Source organism: Papaver somniferum, chromosome 3 (assembly GCF_003573695.1).
Source record: "Papaver somniferum cultivar HN1 chromosome 3, ASM357369v1, whole genome shotgun sequence".
NCBI lineage: Eukaryota > Viridiplantae > Streptophyta > Magnoliopsida > Ranunculales > Papaveraceae > Papaver > Papaver somniferum.
The window spans coordinates 96,507,989-96,530,729 of record NC_039360.1 but is presented as its reverse complement, the minus strand read 5'-3'; the positions used below and the strand labels follow the sequence as shown (position 1 = coordinate 96,530,729).

The window sequence follows — 22,741 nt, the reverse complement described above, 5'->3', positions numbered from 1 at the left end:
TGGGACTTTGGCTGGGCGAAGAATTCTTCTCAAAATTGGCCCTAAAATCAATATCTTTCAGGGTTCATTCCTTCTTCTTCTGTTGAGAAACAAGAAAAGAATCTTCCTGTGAAACTTTTTGAATTGGATACGATGAAGATGGAGATCTTTGGAATTGATTTTGGATGTGCGTTTGGATCATTGAGTGATGGAAAGTTTCCTGAGAAGGATTGTTTACTTCCATTGATATCTAAGATCCTTGGTTATTGTATCGTTGCTGCTTCTACCACTGTCAAAGTCCCACAGGTAATTCAATTCTTTCTTTTTTAAAACCAAGTAGAATTGTAACAAATCGGAAATTGAAAAATTGTTTTCCGGAATCGGACTAGTTCTAGTTGCAGAAAAATCATCACTGATCTGAGTGTTTTGCTTTTCTTTGATTTCCTAGATACTTAAAATTTTGAAGAACAGTAGTGTCAGGGGGCTTAGTTTGGCAGCTTTTGAGCTTGAGGTTGTTGGTTATACTATTGCTTTGGCATACTGCCTTCACAATGGACTTCCATTTTCAGCTTATGGGGAGTTGCTTTTTCTTTTAGTTCAAGGTATGTGTATCCTCCCCTTCTTTTTCATATGAAACATCTAGTGTGTGTGTTTTTTTTATTATATCAACAACTTGATTCCTGGTAATGCCAATCGCACTTTAGACCGGTTTATGTCTATAGCAATAGGTATGTTTTGTGTACAATGAAACATGGTCCTGTGGCAGTACATTGTCTTATTTTGTTCAGTGGATAGTGTGGAACTAGTAGTCGTGCTTCTGCTTCTTCCAGAGGTGATGATGAATAATGAGATTGAACTTCTTATTCTTCTGCATCATTGTATCCTTTCTGGCACTAATTAGTTTACGTTTAGTAACCTTTCTGAACTGCTTTTCGTTGCTGCACTCTGGTTATATTATGTTAATGATGGTGAGTTGTAGGAGTAATATTACTTTTGTGCCGAAAGTAGAAACACCAAGAACAGCGACACGAGAATTAAAAGTATCACCATTGCGACTACTATCAGTACTGGAACCAAGAACATTATGACTATGCCCACCTGCATTATATATATCGTGTTTGGATTTTTCTAATTTTCACCATCATTTTGCTAGCATAGAAGCTGATTTCTGAATGAAACATGCATTTTTCCAGAGTTTTCAGAAAAACATTAAAAGATACGATTTACTAACTAAGCTTCTTAGGGAAAAAGGCCTCTGAAGGTCATTAACCTCGTTAGAAACCACTTAACTGAACTGCGGGCCTGCGGCACAATACGGAATGACTAACTTTTATCTGCAGTAATTATCGAACTCTGACTTCCTGGAAGAGGTATCAACAGAGAAATTTCATACATCTCTAAACCAACTTTAAAATCAACTTCTATAATGTTCAACTGTACTAATTATTTTCTCAGGTTAAACATAGAAAGTTTATACAAATTTAAGAAAATTCACCCAAAACAAAAAGTAAATAGTCTGAGAAAGTCTTTAGAAAGACTTCTTGTTTATGGATTTCATATTTATCTAACCATTATATGACGGAGTGGACCAATTTCAAAATGTCCGGTAGATTACAAGGTTGTTATCTTTAAAACTTCAGCCCGAAGTATCTTCTTGGCACGGCTTATCAAATGATGTCTCCCAACTCTCTGTGAATGCATTTATTGCCTAGATGGGAATATATCTTGCTAACATAACATCATAGAATCTGGCTCACTTTTTGTTTATCTTGTCTGTTTCAGCCATAGTTTTAGTTGCGATCATCTACTACTTCTCTCAACCTCTGGGGATGAAGACGTGGATCCCGGCATTAGCGTATCCTTCATTTTCCTATTTATTTTTGTTATGAATAGCTTATAAGTTATGATTATAGTTATGTGAGGAATCACTATCTTTTAAAGTGGTAGTTCCCTGGCTAAATGCTTATAGGCCTAATATGATCTCTCCTAAATAGCTTGTTATGTTTTTCCTTCCGACTGCTGGTTCAGATATTGTGCACTAGCTCCCACCATCCTAGCTGGTCAGGTTGACCCTGTACTTTTTGAAGCCCTGTATGTAAGTTGAATATTATCTTCTCTTATAGACCCGTCTTCTGCTTAATAAAGAGAAAAGAATAGTCGACTATTGTACTGGGTCCAACCACAATATTCGGACAACATATTGGTTTGGTCTATCTTGATCTGTTTGTCTATCACTCCTTTGAATTTGCAATTCCTACAGTCCTACTGGTTAACTGCTGCTCCAAATAAATGGTCCAACTTTGTCGGTTAAGCATGTACCAGCATTTTCGTGCACGGTTTTGGATAACTTGTTGCATCATTTTGCTGGCTTATCTAATATGGTGAATGTTAACAGGCTTCTCAGCATGCAATTTTCTTCTGCGCTAGGGTGCCACAGATATGGGAAAACTTTAAAGTAAGTGAATCCTGAGTTTATTTCTTCAGCGTCATATACTGATCCAGTTTGCAACTATTATACAATCTCAGTGCCATCATTGACTTGTAGATGACACTTGAGCTTTAACCAGTTAGTAACATGTAGTAATGTTTTCTTGTTTTTTCTTTTGTAATCAATCCATGTAATTAAGGTACCTTCCATCGCTGTTCCAGTAAGCGCTGCCATATGACTAGGGGTTGTTTATTTATTTATGCTTTAAGTTAGACTTTTAGTTTTCTGCAGTCTTTCATGCATCATAACTTAGTGACACCAATTTGTATTATAACTCTTCTAACGCGCATGACCTTGGCAGAACAAAAGCACAGGGGAGCTCAGCTTCTTGACTTGCTTAATGAACTTTGCCGGCTCCTTGGGTACATGCACACTTTTGATCTAAATCTTCTCACACTATGTTATACATTTCCTTTTATAGCTAAATTGTGTAGGTCTCATGACATAAAATTCTTTGACTGCAGTGAGAGTCTTTACCAGCCTCCAAGAACAAGCTCCAACAAGCAGTATCCATACATTTTCGTCATTATGAATTTTCTTTTGATCTTTTTTTTTTTTGCTTTGATTACTCATATTTATTTAGCATGAGAAAGTAGGTCCGTTGTGATCTATTTCTGCTTCCGCAAGGAATCAGTATTCTTTAGCGGTGGTTTTAAGCCACATGCTGGGACCACATCATTATAAATGAATTCACATTAGTACCATAGATGACCACCAGGTAGGACCGAATGTCAACATTATCTTTTCACAAGACTCTATTGGATAGTCTCCGAATGCTATCTCAGTTGATAGATTTTGAATATGCTATGTTGATTAAGCAGGATTTTCCAGATTTTTACGTGTGCTGATACCTTATGTTTGCTATTTTAAAATCTATCTGCTATCCTTAACTTGTTTGAAGTGATTATGGGTTCTGTGCTCGGTATCGTGACGAATGGCACCATTCTCAGTCAGATAATATTATACCAGAGGCCACCAGCGAAGAAAGAGAAGAAAGTTCAATAGAAGCTAGGTTGCCTGCTTATGCTGATAGTTGTGCATGGTCATCACTATGCAATGGAATTGTGTGCATGTTTCTCACCAGCGGTCTTCTACAAACAACGGTGCTTTTGTTAGTTTGGGGTTGAATCGAATCTCGTATGTTTTTCTTATGTTATTAGTTATTTCATTTGCCTCTTGTGGTACTAAATAATGATCTCCACATCCCAAATCTCTCTCTCTCTCTCTCTCTCTCTCTCTCTCTCTCTCTCTCTCCACAGTACCATCTCTAATATACAATAGGGTCCGGAGTCATTGGACGTCTCTTTTGAGTGGACGAGGTTCATGCTTAGATCTTGTTTAGATCTTTTGAGTTAGGATACAGGTAAGCTTAGATCTTGAATGATGGATTCACATACACAGTACCATCTCTAATATACAATAGGGTCCGGAGTCATTGGACGTCTCTTTTGAGTGGACGAGGTTCATGCAACTTGTTAGGAGTAACTGTGGTCATGGGAATATGGAGGGATTCTGTTCTTTTTTCAGATGATAAGAGGTAATGGTGATGTTAACAGTGAATCTGATGCCAACTATATCATTATGGAAAGATGGGTGGATTGATAATTGTTCTTTGACTGATGAATTAAACACACGACTTTTCTCATGCTCTTTTTCTTTATCAAAAGAACCTTTTTATCAACAATCTGATAAAAGAACTTAATGACCTCGACAGAAAGCGAGATGATACTTATGAACTGAATTGATATTTCAACCTACCTCATAAAGGGGGCAGTCCTGCAACTGCAAAACAACATACTGAGCCTTCATTTACATTTTTAAACATGGCAGAATTGGAGTCCTTGCTATTCTTATTTTATTTTACTATTCTTATTCTAGTCCTTGCCACTAGAATTACGCCAAAGGGTTTTGCTCAGTTTGCATAAATCAAGCTGACTTTACTCTCCAGTCTTCAGCTGATATGCTTTCAGAGTCAGAGATGGACAAATTCCACAAGCTTCCAAACACCAAGAACCACCAGTCTCAATTCTAGAGTCTAGACAATACGATTGATCTATCACACAAGTCTTACCTGGACTGGAAGTTTAAATAATAGCACAGCTAGTACCGTGATTAAAAACAGAGCCAACATGGTTATAGGTAAACTACATCAGAACTTTATTTTAGTATTTTAAGGTCCTAAGAGTTGCATTGAACTACTTCTGGAGCATAACTGGATAAGCACTCACCGGAACATAAACTCTATATGCTGGAAATTAAGATGTATAACCTTAATAAAACTTGATGAATAATGAAACAAAAAACCATGCAGTGGAAATATGTATAAAACAAAAACATGCAGTGGTGAAAAACACAATCAAAACAACAAATGCAGCTGTTGCACAAGCTCTATTATCACCAAACCAAGAATCACAAAACAGAGCATGTTGATGCAAAACACAACAGAACAACAGAGATTCACCTGCAATAATAGAACACATTTAATGATTAAAATAGCAAAATTATGCGGACAGCTAAAAATTGTAAGAGATGTCGTTTCCATCTATTGACATTTAATCTTGAAGGCAGTTTCAACAGTAACATACATTATAACCAAAGAAGCCTGACAAACACATTCAACAATTACAACAAAAACGTATTTTTCTTTCCAATATTTTCCTTCAGTTCATTCTTTGGTTACTAGCAGAGATATTATGGTTACTGCTTGTGCTTGACCACCTTCTCAAAGTGCAAACAACAAAACTTCTCCCGGCCAAAAAACCTAGCCTTGCTTTAGCCAAGGCAGATCGACTATTTCTGCTTGAAGATGGAACACCACCAACTGTTAACTGACTAACCACAGAAGCAAAATCTCCAGCATTTTCTAGAGCTCCACCATCACTAGTACTTGCTTCTAGGGGTTCCATCGAACCCGTATCCAAATTTACAGCTAATGAACCTCTACTAGCCCTTAACCAATCCGCACCCTCACAAGTCACTCCCCTGCATTTCTTAACCTTCACTTTCACCAAATTCGGGCAACCCCCAGCCAACGCTTCCATTCCATGATCAGAGACAGGACAAGCCTTTATACACAGTTTTCTCAGTGCTATGCATTTTGTTGCGATACAGGAAATTTCAGCATCACCAATTGATTCACTTCCACACAGGGCCAGCCTCTCTAAGTTTCGACAATTTGAAGCCAGAAGCCCTAAACTCGAGGTGGTGGGATTTACACCAATTAAAACAAGTTCTTGAAGATTAGGGCATCGATTAGCTATAGCAATTAGTCCTTCATCACCTATTCTATTTGTTTTCCATCCATCTATATGAAGTTTTCTCAAAAGCTTACAACGATCAGCTATCCAAATTAAACCTAAATTTGTGCATTCAGGTGTTTTAACAAGATGCAATATTTCAAGATTAATGCAATTTGAAATCGATGAAAGTCCGCGATCACTTACCTGAAGTCTCTCTAAATGAACTTCTGTTAAGCAACTATTAACACGATCGGAAATGGATTCCAATAGCTCATCCCATGCACCTGAACACCTAAAGAGCTTTAGTGTTTTGAGATTTTTGGAACCAGCTATAACTGGTCCAAAACATTGCCCATTATAAAGCTCCTTCAAACATATCGTCTTTAATGCAGCACTAGCTAAACCAGGTCCAATCAATTGAGAAGCAGTACCATCAGTAATACCGCGGAGACGCTTTACAGAAAGCTCCTCAAGATGTGCACAATGATCCAATACTGCGTTCATTCCTTTAGCTCCAAAAGTACAAGATCCACAAGAAAGTTTCTTCAAACCCTTGCAATTCTTAGCAAAAACAGTAATTCCTGAATCAGTAAGTTCTCGGCAAGCTCGAAGCTTAAGTCGAGTTAGATTTCCACATTTGAGTGAAATTAGAATCAAAGCATCATCACCAATACTGGTAGAACGTCTTTCACATTTCAAAGCGAGTTTCGATACTGAATCAAATCGAGAAAAAAGTGATGGAATTAATAAAAATAGATCAGATCTGGCATCGAGAGATAACCTATGCCGACTTTGTCCTTCGATAGTAAACCATCTCTGACATACTAGTGAGCACCGTTTCCGGTCACCTGAACCTAAAGATTGAAAAATACAAGCTAAACATTCATCTGGAAGTTCAGAAATGATGTCTGGAGAATCGAATAAGGTTACATTAATATCATCATCACTCTTTTCTTCTGCCTGAATAGGAACAATAATAGCTGTTGATTTGTACTTTGTTCGATGGATTGAGTTGTTATCCCGATTGGATCCAGATATTGTTGAACTTGACTGGCCCATTCAGGGCGTTTCTGATGACTGTGGAAGACTCTCTCCTTGCTAACCTAAATACTCACCAGCAGAGAAGAAGAAGCAGTTAGGGGATTGTTCTGTCTCACTCACTCGCTACTCTCTAACTTCACTGGAATAGGGGGAGACGGACTTGAAAGAACCTTTTAAATCCAGTTTTTGTTAACCTCATTTTTGAATTAAAACTAATTCGATGGAGATTATCTAAAATGTTAGGTCAATTGAAATAAGTTTTGTCCCGAACGAATTGGTCCACCCGCAATACCCCGATTCTGCCACCTGGTTATAATGGAAGCTATAAGACGGTGCAACGTGGGCCAGTGATTCCCGTGCCTTGGATTATGCTGGTTTTTCTCTTTTTTCTTTTTTATTATGTCAAAATATTAGAAGAATTTTTTTTTTAATAGGAAAAGAAAACTTTCATTGATGGAATTAATCAGGGTTTACATTGAGTTTATCTTTTATAAGAGATTTCAACCATATTGGTAATACAGAGCTCCAAGTTTCAGAAGTTCTAAGAATCCTAGCTTTTTTGGCTAAACTATTAGCTACTTCATTTGATTCCCTGTGCACAAATGTGCATTTCCAATTTGTAAAATTTCCTAACAAATTCCTGCAATCCTGGATTACATTATTAGTTGTCCACTTGACAGATTCTAAACTACCATTGATGGCATTCACTACATTAAGACAGTCACCCTCCAAATGCAGATTATGCACTGCCTCTGCCTTTGCCCACTTTATTGCTTCAAGTGCCGCCAAGGCCTCGGCCTTCTCCTCATCCTTCGCTATTCCATGAATTGATTGAGCCCCTCTGCAATTCCATGCATCATTAAACGCAATTAGTCCAATTCCCATATCCTACTTTCTTTCATAAAAGCAACATCAAAATTCAAATTCTGAAAACCATTTTCTGGTAAACTCCATGGAGTTACAGTTCTCCCTTGCCCTGCATTATTCCTACCTGCAAGTATTCTCATGGAATTTGCGTTCCATTCATTGACATCCTTGTTAACCTGACTAACCAGATTATTTACATGAACATGTGCATTGTTAAAGACAACATTGCATTTGAGATTCCATATTTGCCAAATAGCAAACCCAATAAAAGTGATTATATTCACCTGATCCTCAATATGAATACCAGTAGGTTGAAACCAACTAGTAATCCATTCCTGCCTAATCATACTACCAATACTACCTGCAATATTAGAGTCAAAGGCAAACCACAATCTTTTTGTAATCTCACAATCAATGAAAAGGTGACTTAGAGTTTCAGTTTCCCTATGACAGAAAGGACACTCACTAGGAATAACTGGGACATCCCTGGAAACCTTGCTTCTAACAGAAACACAGTCATGCATACACTTCCACAGAAAGTGTTTTAATTTCTGTGGCAGATTAAGCCTCCACAAAGATCTCCAAGGAAAACTATCAATCTCACTACCATGGATATCCTGAATAATACATTTATAAGCAGATTTGACACTAAATTTGCCATTATGAGCAGGTTTCCACCTAAGAACATCCTTACCATCCCGAGGTATTCTAATCTTACATATATCACTAATTGTATCTCTATCAAAGATACATTTGAGAATGTCAATATTCCACTGTCTTGTTTCTTGATTAATGAGCTTACTGTTTTCATATCACTAGAAGCAAAGTTTGCATTGAGTTATGTGTTTCCACTAGAAACCCACTTATCCTTCCAAATCTCAATTGAAGCTCCATCCCCAACTTCCCAACAGTAATGTTTCCTAATCAGTTCTAGGCCCCTGCAAATGCGTTTCCAAATCCAAGACACAGACTCATTGTTAGTAGCATGTAGGGGATTAGAATTAAAGAAATACTTATGGTATAAAATCTGAACCCATAAAGCATCAGGCTCACTAAGCAATCTCCAAGCTAACTTAGCTAGAAGAGCAGTATTAAGATGCTCAGTTTTCCTAATATTCAGTCCACCTAGCTCAATAGGTTTAGAGATGATATCCCAATTTATGAAGTAACCTCCTTTATCTGGGCCTTTTTTATTCCACCAGAATCTCCTCTGGATAGTGTCAAGCTTATCAGTCAACTTTTTTGGCATTGGGAAAACAGAAAGATGATGTGAAGCAAGAGTTCCTAGGGTAGACTTAATAAGGACAGTTTTACCAGGTTGATTCACATATTTACCCTTCCAAGTAGCAAGTCTATTCTCACAAGACTCGCCTAGATGTTTAAAAGTCTTCATTTTATTTTTTTGAAGGAGCAAAGGAACACCTAAGTATTTATCAGCAAGACCTAGATTTTTAATTCTAAGAATAAATAAAATTTGGGATTTAGTTCTAGGATCAGTTTTGGGGCTGAAGGCTAAACCTGACTTGTCAAAATTGATGGCCTGGCCAGAGTACTTACTGAAATTGTCTAACATCTCCTCTAGATGCTTAGCTCCTTTAACAGTAGCCCTAATAAACACAAGACAATCATCAACAAAGAGTAAATGGCTGACAGAGGGAGCAGAAGTAGTAACCTTGATACCTTGTATATTGTTTTTGGATTTTGCATTAATGAACATTTTAGATAAAACATCCATACAAATAATGAACAAGTAGGGTGAAAAGGGGTCTCCCTGCCTAAGACCCCTTGTGGGATAATACACCTCTCCTGGAGCACCATTTAAAAGAATAGATGTTGACACAGTAGAAATACATTGCTCAATAAGTTTACACCAATGATCATGAAAGCCAAGTTTCCTTAAAATATTAATAACAAACTGCCATTCTATCATATCAAAAGCTTTAGACATGTCTAATTTAATAGCCATTAAACCAGATTTAGTTTTATTCTTTCTCATAGTATCTACAATTTCATGGGCAATAACTATATTATCTGTTATCTGCCTAGAAGAAAGAAAAGCAGCTTGATAGGGAGAAATAAACTTATCCATAACAGTTTTAAGCCTACTAGCAAGAAGTTTAGATATGATTTTATAACTTACATTACTAAGACTTATGGGCCTAAAATCAGAAGGAGTCCTGGGAGCATTGTTTTTTGGGATTAAGGAAACAAACACTACACCAAAATCCCTAATTTACCACGTTTATATACGTTGCTAAGAATTTCAGCAACGCTTATGTTGCCCACACGGCGTCACAAATTTTGGGCAACGTTTATATACGTTACTTTAATTAATTAAAGCAACGTTTGATACGTTGCTTCATCCGTTGCTTATGTGACTTGAAGCAACGTATGTAGGCGCTACTTTAATTAATTAAAGTAACGGTAATGTTAATTGTAGCAACAATTATATCCGTTTCAGAATATATAATGTCAATTAAAAAACAAAAACAAGACTACAAAATCTTATATTTATATTTTTCAAAATCCTGTATTACAGAACCCTCTTAGAACATTCTAGATAGATACTTGAACCTAGATGAAAAGAAGAACTAATTTGTCCATATGGAAGAAATTACAATATACATAACAAGGTTTGAAGCATGCACAGGACAGTTCTATAATCACTTCAAGTTGATACAAAAGTTCAATAGTTTATGGGCATAACTAAAACATAACACTCTAGTTTAAGTTACGGTTCAGAGGATATAAAATCAAAAAGAACTCAACAAAGTAATTACTTGGCGCGCTTTGGTTGTCTGGTGGTAAAGTTCAATATAATGCTCTCCCCTGGCCCTAACAGACCACCCTTGCTTGACTTCAAGAACATGTATACTGCATTCAATTCAAAAACAAAAAAGGAGTCAGACCCTTCCGAAGATTTAGGATAATAGAAACTCACAAAAGCCACCATTGAAATGAAACAACTAAGTGAAATTGCACATTTAATCAATTGACACGATAAGAACAACATAATTGGTTTAGTTTCATGAATCTTAGTCGGTTTAATCAAAATAATCCTTACAGGGGTTAACAACAAATTAATCAAAAAAGAATAGTAGGGGTGGACAACAAACCTTTAGCTCCATGCCAGATGCCCTGCCCATCTTCTATGCAATATCTTCTTCAAATTAATTCCAGATATCAGGTTCATTCTTCTTAAGTGAATTTTCAAAATATCACATCGAGACTACATGAAGCAAGAAGATGTGAAACAAAATCATGAGACACTTGCAAAGAGTAAATTATGAATTCTGAAACACAAAGCACATTATGTACAAGAAGCAAGAAGATGGGAAACAAAATCATGAGACACTTGCAAAGAGTAAATTATGAATTCTCAAACACAGCACATTATGTACAAGAATTATTCAGATTTCAAATTTCCAATTTCAGTTACAGTGGTTCTTACCAAAAGAAACATGCATAATAAGATTACCAAATAAAAATAGAATCATGATAATAAATAAGATTCCCAAAAGGGATACTATGATTTGGAACGTGCCAAAACTAACTGTTTCGCCCATGATACAATCAAGGTGACAATGAATCAGATGAATTGAATTCAACAGTAATTGAACAAGAAGAACATCAACAAAATCAAGTGGTTTGAGAAATAGCGAAGTACCCTGATGACTGAAGTCCTCTAAAATTAGCTTGCGCTTTTGAAAGCTACGACATCCCTGAGCTCATCCTTTGCTTCCGAAAAAGGTTCAACACAAAAAGCTTTCACTTTTAGCTTGCACACTTGAAAAAATTGTCACCCGTAAACACACAGACAAACAGTTTTCAAAGTATTAGCTGATCAAATGCAAAATCTATGGTAAAAAAATTTAGAATCGGGACTATAATAGTATATAAGATGAAAAGTCAACATTATATATATTTGATGTACTTCAAACCTGTAATTGAATAAATCTCAAACGCAGAACAAAAGAAGTAGCAGTATAGATAAGAACTTATACGCAGGCCCGGAGTCGTGCTAAAAGTTATTTATGATGGACAATAATAGTAGTTATTGCTGCCCAAAAATCGAAACATGCAATCATTATTTATATGAAAGTGCATACAACTCTGCACAAACTGATTTAGGGTCGTAGTAATAGCCCAAACTGCTGCTATAATAACTAAATAGAGAAAGAAAAAAAGTATCCAGTTAGCACACTAAGGAGCACATCTCACAATAGAGAATACTGAGCTGACGAAATTAGAGATTTAGAGATATAGGTTCTAGATGATTCAAGAACCCAATCACAAGGAAATCAGAGACCAGTTATATACAAGTAAAATAAAAAGATAAAGACAATTAAGGATAGAGATGAGTATTATCTCTTCAGTGTAGGAATGACACCTACGCGTTTTTGTTGGTATCAACTTCATGGTCCTTGGCCGTGTCTGCTGCAGATTGAACCCATCGATCCCTTCTATCACAGTTGATAGGATATGAGTTATACTAGTGATAATACCACAAGCACGCAGTACTCCCCAGATAATCTCCAGATATTCAACAATACTCCTTCAAAAACGTCGGACCAGTTAAGCTAACTATCTCATGAACAAGTTCAAACACCAATTAACTTTGGCACATAAACAGAAAGTTATGCATCATCCTCATATAAGAAGTCAGATACCATAAACATTAACTCGAAAAGTGTTCTGAACAAAGGTTTTAGCTTTCTTGTAGTTGTGTTCTCTTTTCCCCCCGTAAAAAATCTACTGCAAAGTAAAGTATTATCTGCATAGATCATTATAAGTTTAGACTGACATGTAAACCTGACAATAACCAGGTAACTCACTCTATATTATCATATACAACATCGAACAGGAAATTGGGTTAAGCAAAGTACTGGAACAAATAAAAAACTTCTTAGTGGGAAGTAGTGTTCTTTCTGCTGGTGCTAGTAACCATGGCAACTACATGCAATGCCTTGGACAAGCATCCTAGGATTTGGAATGGTCTTTATGAGATGTCGAATGAATGGCTTGATCTCGACTGAACTTTTTGAAGCCCAACTAGTGCATTTGATTTACATCATGAGAAGTAGAGTTTTATAACCGACCTTTATGATATAAGCTGGCGTACCAATCTGAGGAACATCAGCCGTAGCATGACCACGTTGATCAGACAACACCGTATAGATGGCAGATACACAATCTATTGGGGTTTGTATCTGAAAAAGTACAACAAGTAGGGCAGAAATGGTTAAAGAAAGGATTTTATAAAGAAACGGTTCAAAGTGATCGATAGGATTTCACCAATTACTTATATTCTTGTTTTTGTTTTTCTTTGGAAAGTTCACAAAATAACCAACAGTTACCTCAACATAGTATACAGGTTCCATAAGACGTGGAGTAGCCATGAGGAAAGCTGAATATGCAGCCCGTCGAGCAGTTGGAATATATAATCTGACCAGTGCCTCGATGTATGGGTTCAATCTTGAACTTCACATTTCTGATAGGTCCCCATTGGATCCTGTAGATAAAAACATGTATACATTAATAATAATGAGAAATGAAAAAGGTTAGTCCTGAAGGAAACTTGGTGAATTTTGCCCTTAAACAATGGAATTTTTGACAGCATTCAACAAGTTCTTATCAGCTTCACTGGGAAGGCAATCATCTAAGAGGATGTTGGGTCCCTACAGAAATAATCTTAATAAAAGATAGTAAACCTTACCAAATCCTCCAAAATTGGTGTAGTACATTATAAGTAACTCAAATTACAGGTTGAAATTAGTTGTGTTCTATGACAAAATAGAGATTATAACTTCCACATCACCTGCTTACCTGGCCCAAAGACCCAAACACCTCTTGATGCAAGAATATCCCAGCTATAATTTGATGACATGAAAAAATTGGTAAGTCTCTTCCGAGGCCAATCAATGCTTACAACACCATTTTCAATATCCTCTGCCAATCCTTTCTCTAGTGACTCAGCAATCTAACAACAAAATAAACAAATATTACATAGCTATAACGTATATATGTTGATCTAAATCATGATAAGTGTATGAAGAGGGGGGTGGGGTGGAGAGAGAGTTGCTACCATGGTTATCTTGTTCTTTTTGTTGGGTGTTTCGTCGAAACATTTCGTCGAAGAGGACTCCACCACCGTCTTGCAAAATGAAACAACAAGATCTGCTACCTGCACACCACCAACTAGATGTGAAACCACGAGCTTGGTAAACCCACAACTTCATTATTTCTTTTACGGTTATATCCTCTTCATCATCCGGTGAATAACCTTCTCCCAGTACACGCAGTCTGTCCAGTCTGTATCTCACCACTGTAAACTCTACAAAGAACATCAAAGATATTGCAATCTGATTTAGGGTAGAGTTTGGTCACATTAACCATTAGATCTCTCCATTGAGTCAAAAACCGATGAATCTCGAGGCCCACTATATACATGCTCTAGTTTCCTCGCTGCAGCTTCTTTGGCAGAAGGGATGTGTTGAACTAGCATATCAGTAAAACCCCTGGCAGAACCAAAAACTGAGCTACAAACAGTCTCAGCAAAGGCCTAACATACAAGATGACTCGATGCAGTTGCAGATGCTTCACTATCCTCGTTTCCCTCAACTCACCCACTACCATTACGAATCCAATCATGTCCTGCCTGCAGATTTAGTAAAATCCATTACATATTTAGCAACAAAAATACATCTTGACAAACAAGATCCAAACATGAATAAAACTGTACCCATAGTTGCAAATCTTAAACAAAGAACAATACCCAAATAAAAACATAAAATCAAAGTAAATACAGATTGTTCTAATTCAAGGAACCATAGAGATATAAAATAGATCCAAAACTGAAATCAAATAAAACCCATGTTTTAGGACTACACCAAATACATCAAACAAAAACAAAAATGCAAAATCTCTACAGAATTAAGCAATAAGAGCAAAAACAAAATCAAGCAATGATAACAAAAAAAATGTAAAAAGGTTAGAGTTTATACCAGGTGAAATCTTCTTCTTGTACTTTCAGCTCCGTCGAATATGAGATGAGGGTTTGCTTCGATTTCAGGAGAAAAATCAACTACGTCTAGGGTTACAAAATTTAGGAGATGTTAAAGGATTATGGTTCTGATTCTGAGATGGGTTTTGATTCAAAGATGCGGTTAGGTTTAATTTTTGAAATCAGACTTGATTCGATGATGAGAGGTGTTTGCATATGAACAAGAAAACTAAACTTAGATGAGAATTTGCTTTTGGTTTTACGAACAAATAATCTAAATCTAGGGTTACAAAAGAGGGGCTTTCTTTTAGATCTGACACATGGGTTTTGATTTTGAGATGAGGTTTGGATTAGTCTTTGATTGTGAGAGTAGAGGTTGGATCTGTGGGATTTCAGAGTTGGGTCTACGAAGAAGAGAAGAAACAAAACGAGTGTGTGGTGATATTCATTTCTAATACTTCACGAGTTTGAGATAAATAAAAAATAACAATATTAATTCTAAAACCCTTGAAAACAACGCAATTTATATTAACCGCAGGATTGCAACCTATATCAACGGTGCACAAATTATACTCAATTCCTAAAAGTTAATTTATAAATAAAGCAACGGAAATCCTATTGTGCAACGTATATTTGCGTTGCTCCATCTGCAACAATTATATTCGTTGCAACCAAAATATTCCGGCCTTGCAAAAACCTGAATATGGTGTAGTGAAAATTATGGTTCATTTGTTTAAGCATATGACCAGAATGAAAGAAACTCTTGACCATATCAACAGTATCAGCACCTATAGTTTCCCACATCTTTTAATAAAATCCTGGAGGGTACCCATCTGGTCCAGGACTAGTCCATGGCTGCATCTGCCAAACAATGGCCCTAATTTCCTCATCAGAAGGAGGCCTGATAAGAAAATTATTTTCTTCAGAATTAATACAAGGAGTCAAAACATCCAGAAGACCCCTGTCCCTAGGAGGATTGGTTGTTCTACTAATTTTACAGAAGTGCTCTCTAAGCTCATTAGCTATCCTATTCTTATCAGTCAACCATATGCCAATACTACTTTGCAAACAGTCTATTTGAGTCCTTCTTTTCCTAAAATTAACTTTATCATGAAAATATTTGGTATTTTTATCATCAAAGGTTAAAATATTTTCTCTAGCTCTCTGCATATAGTAGTCTTGTTTCACACTATACCAATATTTTAGAGACTCTTCAAGACTCTTCTTCAAAGTAATACAAGCATTATATATCATGCATATTAAGAGAGACATCTTCAAATTGTTTCTGAATAGCATTTATATGATACTGAAAGTTCCCAAAACAATGTAAGTTCCAATTTCTAAGAGCAACCTTCACATTATACAAACATTTAGCATGCTTGAAAGCTTTAGAACCTCTTTCATTAGTGTTCCAATTACTAGCAATAATATATTTACAAGAATTATCACTGAACCAACACCTATTAAACCTAAGAGGTCTTCTAGAAGTATTATCCTCACTAGAATTAATCAACAAAATGGGACTGTGGTCACTAGCAACTTCAACCAAATGATAAACTATAGCCTTAGGAAACAACTCTAACCACTCAGAGTTAACTAAGACCCTATCCAACCTCTCAGGAATAAGAGCTTCCCCACTTCTATGGTTACTCCAGGTAAATGGGTTCCCTACAAAGTTCAAATCAGAGAGACCTAGGTGATCCAGATGGAATTTAGCATTATCAAGCTGACTTTGAGGAATTCTGTTACCACCAACTTTTTCCTCCTGTCTAATAATGAAGTTTAAATCTCCTATGATTACCCAAGGACAAATATACATATTTTCTAGTTGGTCTAAATAGTCCCATTGTCTATCCCAACCTAAGTCATCCAAAGCTCCATACATACAATTAAGAAGAGTATGACCACTTCTAGAGTCCATATTCACTAAAACAGAGATAAAAATTATATTCATGTCCACAACATCAATGTGTATTCCATCTTTCCATAACAAAAAAAAGACCACAAGAGGCACCAATTGGGTTCACATAAAGGTAATTCATGTAATTGAACCTATAGGTAAATTTTTCCATTTTAGCATTCATCAATTTGGTTTCAGACAGAAAAATAATATCAGGATCATTGGCTCTAATTAACTCCCCTAGGTGCTGCCTAGTATCCTTATTCCCAAATCCGTGGACATTCCAAGCAAAGATTTTCATCCTATGGTTATCAGTTTCAACGATTTGAAAATTATTTAGGTTATAAGCAATCTGACACAGGACAATTTTTGAAACCACCCAGCAATTTAAGACATAATAATCAAAGAAAGGAGATTCAAGTATAACAGAAACAACATAATTTAAATTTTGAGGGATTTTGTAAAAATTGCAAACCTGATTTGCAGCGCTCCTTCGTATCTCAGTGGGTGATGGATGGTTTGTTCCTTCACTTATCCCTTGGTTATCTGCCTCTGCCATGTTCAGATCTTCTCCAGTAAAGGTTGGGTTGGGATTGTCCACATGATAAACTCCACCAAATTGATTATTTGGAATTTCATCACTCTGAGCAAGAGGATTATCTAAAATGATATAGTTATCTTCAATTCTAGAGTCTCGAGTTCTTTTATTTTTTTTCTTGGATCCGCTCCATCTTCACTATCCAGACCCGACCCACTTGAAGACCCATTATTCTCATTATCAGCTTTTGCCTTCTCTTGGGATTTCTCATACGCATCCACCATATGCTCATGTTTAGTATAGAAATCTTCAAACTTCTTTTCTGTCAAGCCATAGATAAAGATATTCCATGCTATTTCTTCACATTTATCATCATCATGCTCAATCACATAACAATGAGTACAGTATACTTTGGCCGCTTCTCAAAATGATACTTAACCCAGACTTTCTGCTTGGCCGCATTAAACAGCCATACACCCTGCTTCAAAGGCTTCCTTAGGTCCACCAGAATTCTTGCAGTTAACTCTCCCCCTGATGGTAATACACTTCTTCACATCCACCTCTACCATTTGACCGATGTCTTGAATCATCTTGTCTATTATGCCATCATCAATATGTTCTAGGGCAAGGTTGCGAAAAATGACAGAGAATATCTGATGTGTGAACGTATAGTTCTCCAGCGGAATCGCGTTATCATACTCCTTTAGAAAAATCGACATGAAATTGATCACCCATGGAACCTTCTTATAAACTTCTTGCTGGTCCTCCTTGGTCTTGAACTTGAAAACAAATAAGTTTCTCCCCATGGTATTGATTTCCACTTTCTTGAATTTTCTCCACATTATATTGATCTCCTTCCGCACAGTTTCATCATCAATGGTATCTTTGTGAACTATCTTTCCAATAAGACGGTTTTTCCACTAGTTATCTTCATCATCTATCTCAGTGGTTGAGATCAAACTGCTTCTCACATTTCTGAACTGCCCAAGATTGAGATGAGTATTCCTCATCCTGCTTGTTAAGGCCGATAACTGCAAGTTGTTTAGTTGAGCCATCAAATTTTGATATTTACTCTTCTTTTTTGTAATCTTTGTTTTGTGAAGAAAACCCTTTCCATCCACCAGATTTATAACTTCATTTTTAGGGTTAGGGTTTAGAATCCTTCTACCATTGTTCCCAAAAATAGCATGTTGACCCAGCTCATACCTAGTAAACTCATAAGATTTTTCGGGAGAAAAATATGATCTGACTTGGAAAGAAAAATTTTCAAATTCAAAAATTCCATTGATTGCGCTTTTTCTTTTGGTGCATTACCCATTCTACCCTCGTGTGTTTTGTTTCTGCAACTGCTGCTCTGATATGAAGATATCGTATCTAATTTTAGATACAGAATGATTTGATAACTGGTAGTAGATCCCACTGATCTATGTATCATGTATAATGACAAGGACATCACATAAAAAGCAAAAAAACACCACTGTTTTTTGATCCCCAACCTTTCTTGATAAACTTAAAGAAGCCATGGCAGATGCACGTTATACCACTGAAACAAAGAAAGATTGAAAATCTCCTACACCACTGTTTCTAAAACCACCACTGGATCACCACTGAGACACTACTTAAGCACTGCAAATACAGGAATGAAAGGATTAGTTCCCCATAAAAGTGTTTTGAGCAAAAAAAAAAAAATATATTTTTCAAACCTTTCAAAAACAGGAAAATCTTACTTCCTCAGATTTTATCAATAAAAAATTTAAAACTAAATTTATAAGACATGATAAACCGAATTAGAACAAAGAAAGAATCAGAAAGAGCACAAAAAGATGATAATCATTAAGAATTTGGAAACCGATTTAATCACTGGGTTGACTCAAAATTCGCCCAATTTTCAACACTCTAAAAATAATGTCTGTCACGCGGTTAAGTAACCCTTTGATTCTGTCTCTCAATATTAGAAGAAACTATACGGGGTTAATAGGGTTATATGACTAGTTTGACGGTGAGGATAAAAGGCTGATGATGAACAGTCTTTGTCTAAACCAAGGAAGTGGTTGTTCAAATACTGATTTAGTCGTAGATAGAGAAGTAGGGTTGGTCTGTTGAGGGAAGCCGAAAGAGATGAGATTGGAGTTTCTCAGTTGCAAAGAGTTGCAGACGAAGAGACCGTGAGGAACATAGTGTGCTGCAGAGAACTCGTTACGTTGTTCTGTTATAGCTATTTTGTTGTTGTTTGTAGAATGTTCGATCATCGGCCTATTTATAGCTCTGGAAAATCTTAATCTCTAGTCAGTGGTATAACGATAAGGAGAGAGAATCAACACCTTCACCTAAATCCAGGAATAACTAAGGATATATCGACAGTTGAGTCTATCCTATACAATTGACTCCTCGCGACCGATTATACCCTTTCTTTGTAGGTAGGTTAGTACCCACACGTTGTCGTAGTTCGCTAGACTAAAACCCTAAGTTTATCCCTATGACCAGCCTTTGTATGTGATGTATCGTATGACATGTTAGCATTATTTGAGTTGTCGCAATTTTAGATGAAGGAATGTGTATGTTCGCATGTGGAGGTCATCCAGAGTCATGTGAAGAGCTCCAGAAGGTTTGTTGTAACCGTGTGTGTCATGTGGAGAACACAAGCTTGGCTAAGGCCTAGCATGACCTAGTTTTGGACGTTCTCATTCAGGTGAAGGAGTGTAGGGCCAGCTTCATAAAGAGGCTTAAGGAAAAGGTTGTCCCGAAGAGGCGATATGACCTGATAACGGTCGAACGTTGACCTATGGTGGCCGTTTGTGCTCGGCGAAGGCGAGTAACACGACTGAGTTGTCATCAACCTATCTTTTTTCGTATTCTAAAGGTATCGTCAAACTATTGTAGTGATCGTCTGTACCCAGCGGAGGCGAGTAGCACAACTGAGGTGTCATCAACTTATTGTTGTCTTACTGTAAAGGTATCGTCAACCTATAGCAGTGGCACTCAGGGACGTTGTAAAGTGTGACAGGCGCAATGCTAAGCACTAGGAGAACGTAGTCGGGCCTGACGAGGCGCTATGACAAGTTTACAACACTCAGTGCTAAAACCATGACCTAGCGCGACACCAAGGGTCTCGGATCTGTCGAAAGATCAATGATGATACTAAGGAGTCCTACTTGGAACGAAGTGGCTAAGGTCTTCCACTTTAGAGTGACTGATACTCTTCGCCTGGAGGCTCTTCGTCTCGGAGCGATGGAGGCTCTTCGCCTCAAAACAATGGAGGCTCTTCACCTTCGAGTGATAAAGGTTCTTCGACTCAGAGCGATGAAGGATCTTTGCCTTCGAGTAATGAAGGCTCTCCTACCCGAAGCGATAGAGGCTCTTCGGTCCTATTTAGGCTTCTTCGTCTTTGAGCTAGCTTCTCTTCCTTCAACTTCTTCTAGAACCTTTCTCTTGCTGGAATTTTGGGCTTCATCCTGACTAAACTGTGCTTGAGCTCACGCACTTTATATGAATATCCTGTTAGATGACCGTGCTCATGGGCTTGAGTACCTCGACTAGATTGGACGTCTCTGTCAAAAATAACGGTTTTTCCCCTTGGACTACAAAATGACGGTTTTACCACTGGCTTGTAAAATGATCGTTTTACCCTTGGTCCAAAATACACCATTAACATTAAGTCCCCTACTCGGTGTGGAACCGTAAGTGTTGCGTTTTGAGTATATAGATGGTGCATACCTTTCTTGCGAAACCTTGATCACCTTTGCTGAAAACGCGTCATCGGGGTTTTGTTGAATCATTTTCATCTGTTATGTCAATTGCATCTTCAATTCTAATGAGAGCTTCACTAAGAGATAGTGCTTAATTTGATCTTGCTAGCCGTGGGGAATAGTTTGCGACCACTATACAGGAGTCCCCACTGTTAACACTTCTTAATTCTTAAGCTTTCTTTAGCTTAGGATTGAATCTGAATACTCCTACTTATGCATTTACATGTTGTTAGAGCATAGCTCGGTTGAAACCACCAAGCGTTGGTATGTCAAGTTTGGTTGTTGTTAGAGCACTGCTCGGTCAAACTCGCAAGCGTTGTTATCTCAAGATTGTTTGTCAAGTTTAGTTGTCAAAACCATAAGTCTTAATTTATAGTCTACTTATAGCTATGTATCGGATTAGGATAGAATGTGTAGTTGAGCTTTAGAATTCACGGCGTTCATCGATAGAAGACAAAGAACTACTAAGGGTAGCTTGTGGAACTTCATCAACAAAAGGTATGTGCAGACTTGAACTCATCTATCACTCATAAGTCTATTTGTATTTTATCTCCTATTGAGACAAAAGTCGTGTAGCTATATAGACTTTATTTTATACACATTTGATTTTTCAAGCTGAGTTTAACTCGCTTACATATTTCTCGAAATATGTGTTGGTAAGCTTTCGCTTTAACCAAGTTCATCTTTTATTCTTGACGAAAGTCAAAAGATAATCATGTGAAAATCGCCTAGTAACATCTTATATGATTTGTGTGAGACAGTCATTTGATGTAGACTCGGAATGTTTCGTATTGATCATTCGATCACTTGAAAATTGCTTTGAAGATAATAGTTTGTGTGAGACAGCTATTCTCGTCTTCCAAGAATGTTTCAATGATTGAAATGGGATTTTAGAACGATTAACCATTGATTGAATATAACACAGTATGCGTACTTGCATGCTAACTGCTGCATGTTACTCCAAGTCCGAGAACCATAGTATGCATACCTGTATGCGTACTGGTTTAACAGTTGAAGTCCGAGAACTTAGTATGCATACCCGTATGCGTACTGGCGTAACAGTTCAGGTCCGGGAATTTAGTATGCGTACCCGTTTGCATACTAATTCAACTGAGTTCGGTCGTGAACGACAGTATGCGTACCCGTTCGCATACTGACGGAAAGACCAAATCCAAAACTCTAAGTATGCGTACCTGTTTGCATACTTGAGTGGGTTAAGTTCTAAAATCGGTTTGTTCATGAACAAATACATTTATATAATAAGGAATGCAATCTTTTACAAAGCGTGGCTATGATGTTCATGAATTGATTCGAGTGAATCAAAATCGATTTTGCTTCATTTGTGTCTTCTATACTTCTATGAGAATATAAACAATTGACCAACTCTATAACTGGTTTCATTTGAGTCACTTGAACTAGTTGTGATAAAGATGAATAAGGTTGATATGAAAGTGTTCATATGGCTAACTTCGGTTAACTACTGTTGAGCCAACCAATTGTACACATTTAGGTACGGTTACCCATATCTAAATGAAGGCACGTTTAACTTGTGTATAACAAGCTAAGTTCAATCTAACAATTGAAAGATATTAGCTTGACTCTAATCAGGTTTTCATCTAACGGTGAATATTGAATGCTTTGTTACCAAGGTAGCATTGATTAAAAACCCTGATTTGAAGACTATATAAGGGAGAACTCTAGCAACTGGGAAACCTAATCCCCACACCTCCTGTGTGATACTAGTTGCGACTAGAGTCAATTCTCCTTTAACCTAGTTTTTTTCCTAAAACCATTATAGGTTAATGACTTAAATACTTCATTGGGATTCTGATGCCATACCCCACTATTTTCTCTGTAGTTACGTGTTCTGATCTTACTTTGTTATACCGTATTGAGTACTATCTTCTCTAAGATTTGCTCGAAATTTAATCTCCGATAGG

The 22,741-nt window shown here is 37.0% G+C and overlaps 2 protein-coding genes and 1 long non-coding RNA gene across 11 annotated transcripts; 1 reads left to right on the top strand and 2 right to left on the bottom strand.

Annotated features, from left to right (window-relative positions):
- Positions 1 to 33: 33 nt before the first annotated feature.
- Positions 34 to 4,073, top strand: LOC113356889 (mannose-P-dolichol utilization defect 1 protein homolog 2-like). Of its 2 annotated transcripts, XR_003363267.1 has the most exons (9): positions 34 to 285; positions 428 to 581; positions 1,762 to 1,834; positions 2,008 to 2,074; positions 2,375 to 2,434; positions 2,769 to 2,829; positions 2,932 to 2,973; positions 3,369 to 3,786; positions 3,929 to 4,020. XR_003363267.1 is itself a non-coding variant. In XM_026600123.1 (8 exons), exons 1-8 carry the CDS (start codon positions 133 to 135, stop codon positions 3,470 to 3,472), a joined length of 714 nt encoding a protein of 237 aa, XP_026455908.1. In that variant the 5' UTR covers positions 34 to 132; the 3' UTR covers positions 3,473 to 4,073. The 2 variants fall into 2 exon arrangements, 1 of the variants encoding a protein (XP_026455908.1); XM_026600123.1 differs by having other exon boundaries at positions 3,369 to 4,073.
- A 914-nt stretch (positions 4,074 to 4,987) lies between these two features.
- Positions 4,988 to 6,945, bottom strand: LOC113356888 (F-box protein At1g47056-like). Its single transcript, XM_026600122.1, has one exon. It carries the CDS (start codon positions 6,763 to 6,765, stop codon positions 5,128 to 5,130), a length of 1,638 nt encoding a protein of 545 aa, XP_026455907.1. The 5' UTR covers positions 6,766 to 6,945; the 3' UTR covers positions 4,988 to 5,127.
- Positions 6,946 to 10,193: 3,248 nt separating this feature from the next.
- On the bottom strand, positions 10,194 to 17,163 carry LOC113356891. Of its 8 annotated transcripts, XR_003363273.1 has the most exons (9): positions 14,619 to 16,863; positions 13,700 to 14,272; positions 13,441 to 13,594; positions 12,972 to 13,126; positions 12,714 to 12,824; positions 12,285 to 12,388; positions 11,282 to 12,169; positions 10,731 to 10,843; positions 10,194 to 10,488 (listed from the first exon to the last, which is right to left on the bottom strand). It is a non-coding gene; the product is annotated as an uncharacterized LOC113356891 (long non-coding RNA). The 8 variants fall into 8 exon arrangements; XR_003363271.1 differs by having other exon boundaries at positions 11,282 to 11,400; positions 12,009 to 12,824; positions 14,619 to 16,864; XR_003363269.1 differs by having other exon boundaries at positions 12,285 to 12,824; positions 14,619 to 16,864.
- Between the last annotated feature and the right edge of the window lie 5,578 nt (positions 17,164 to 22,741).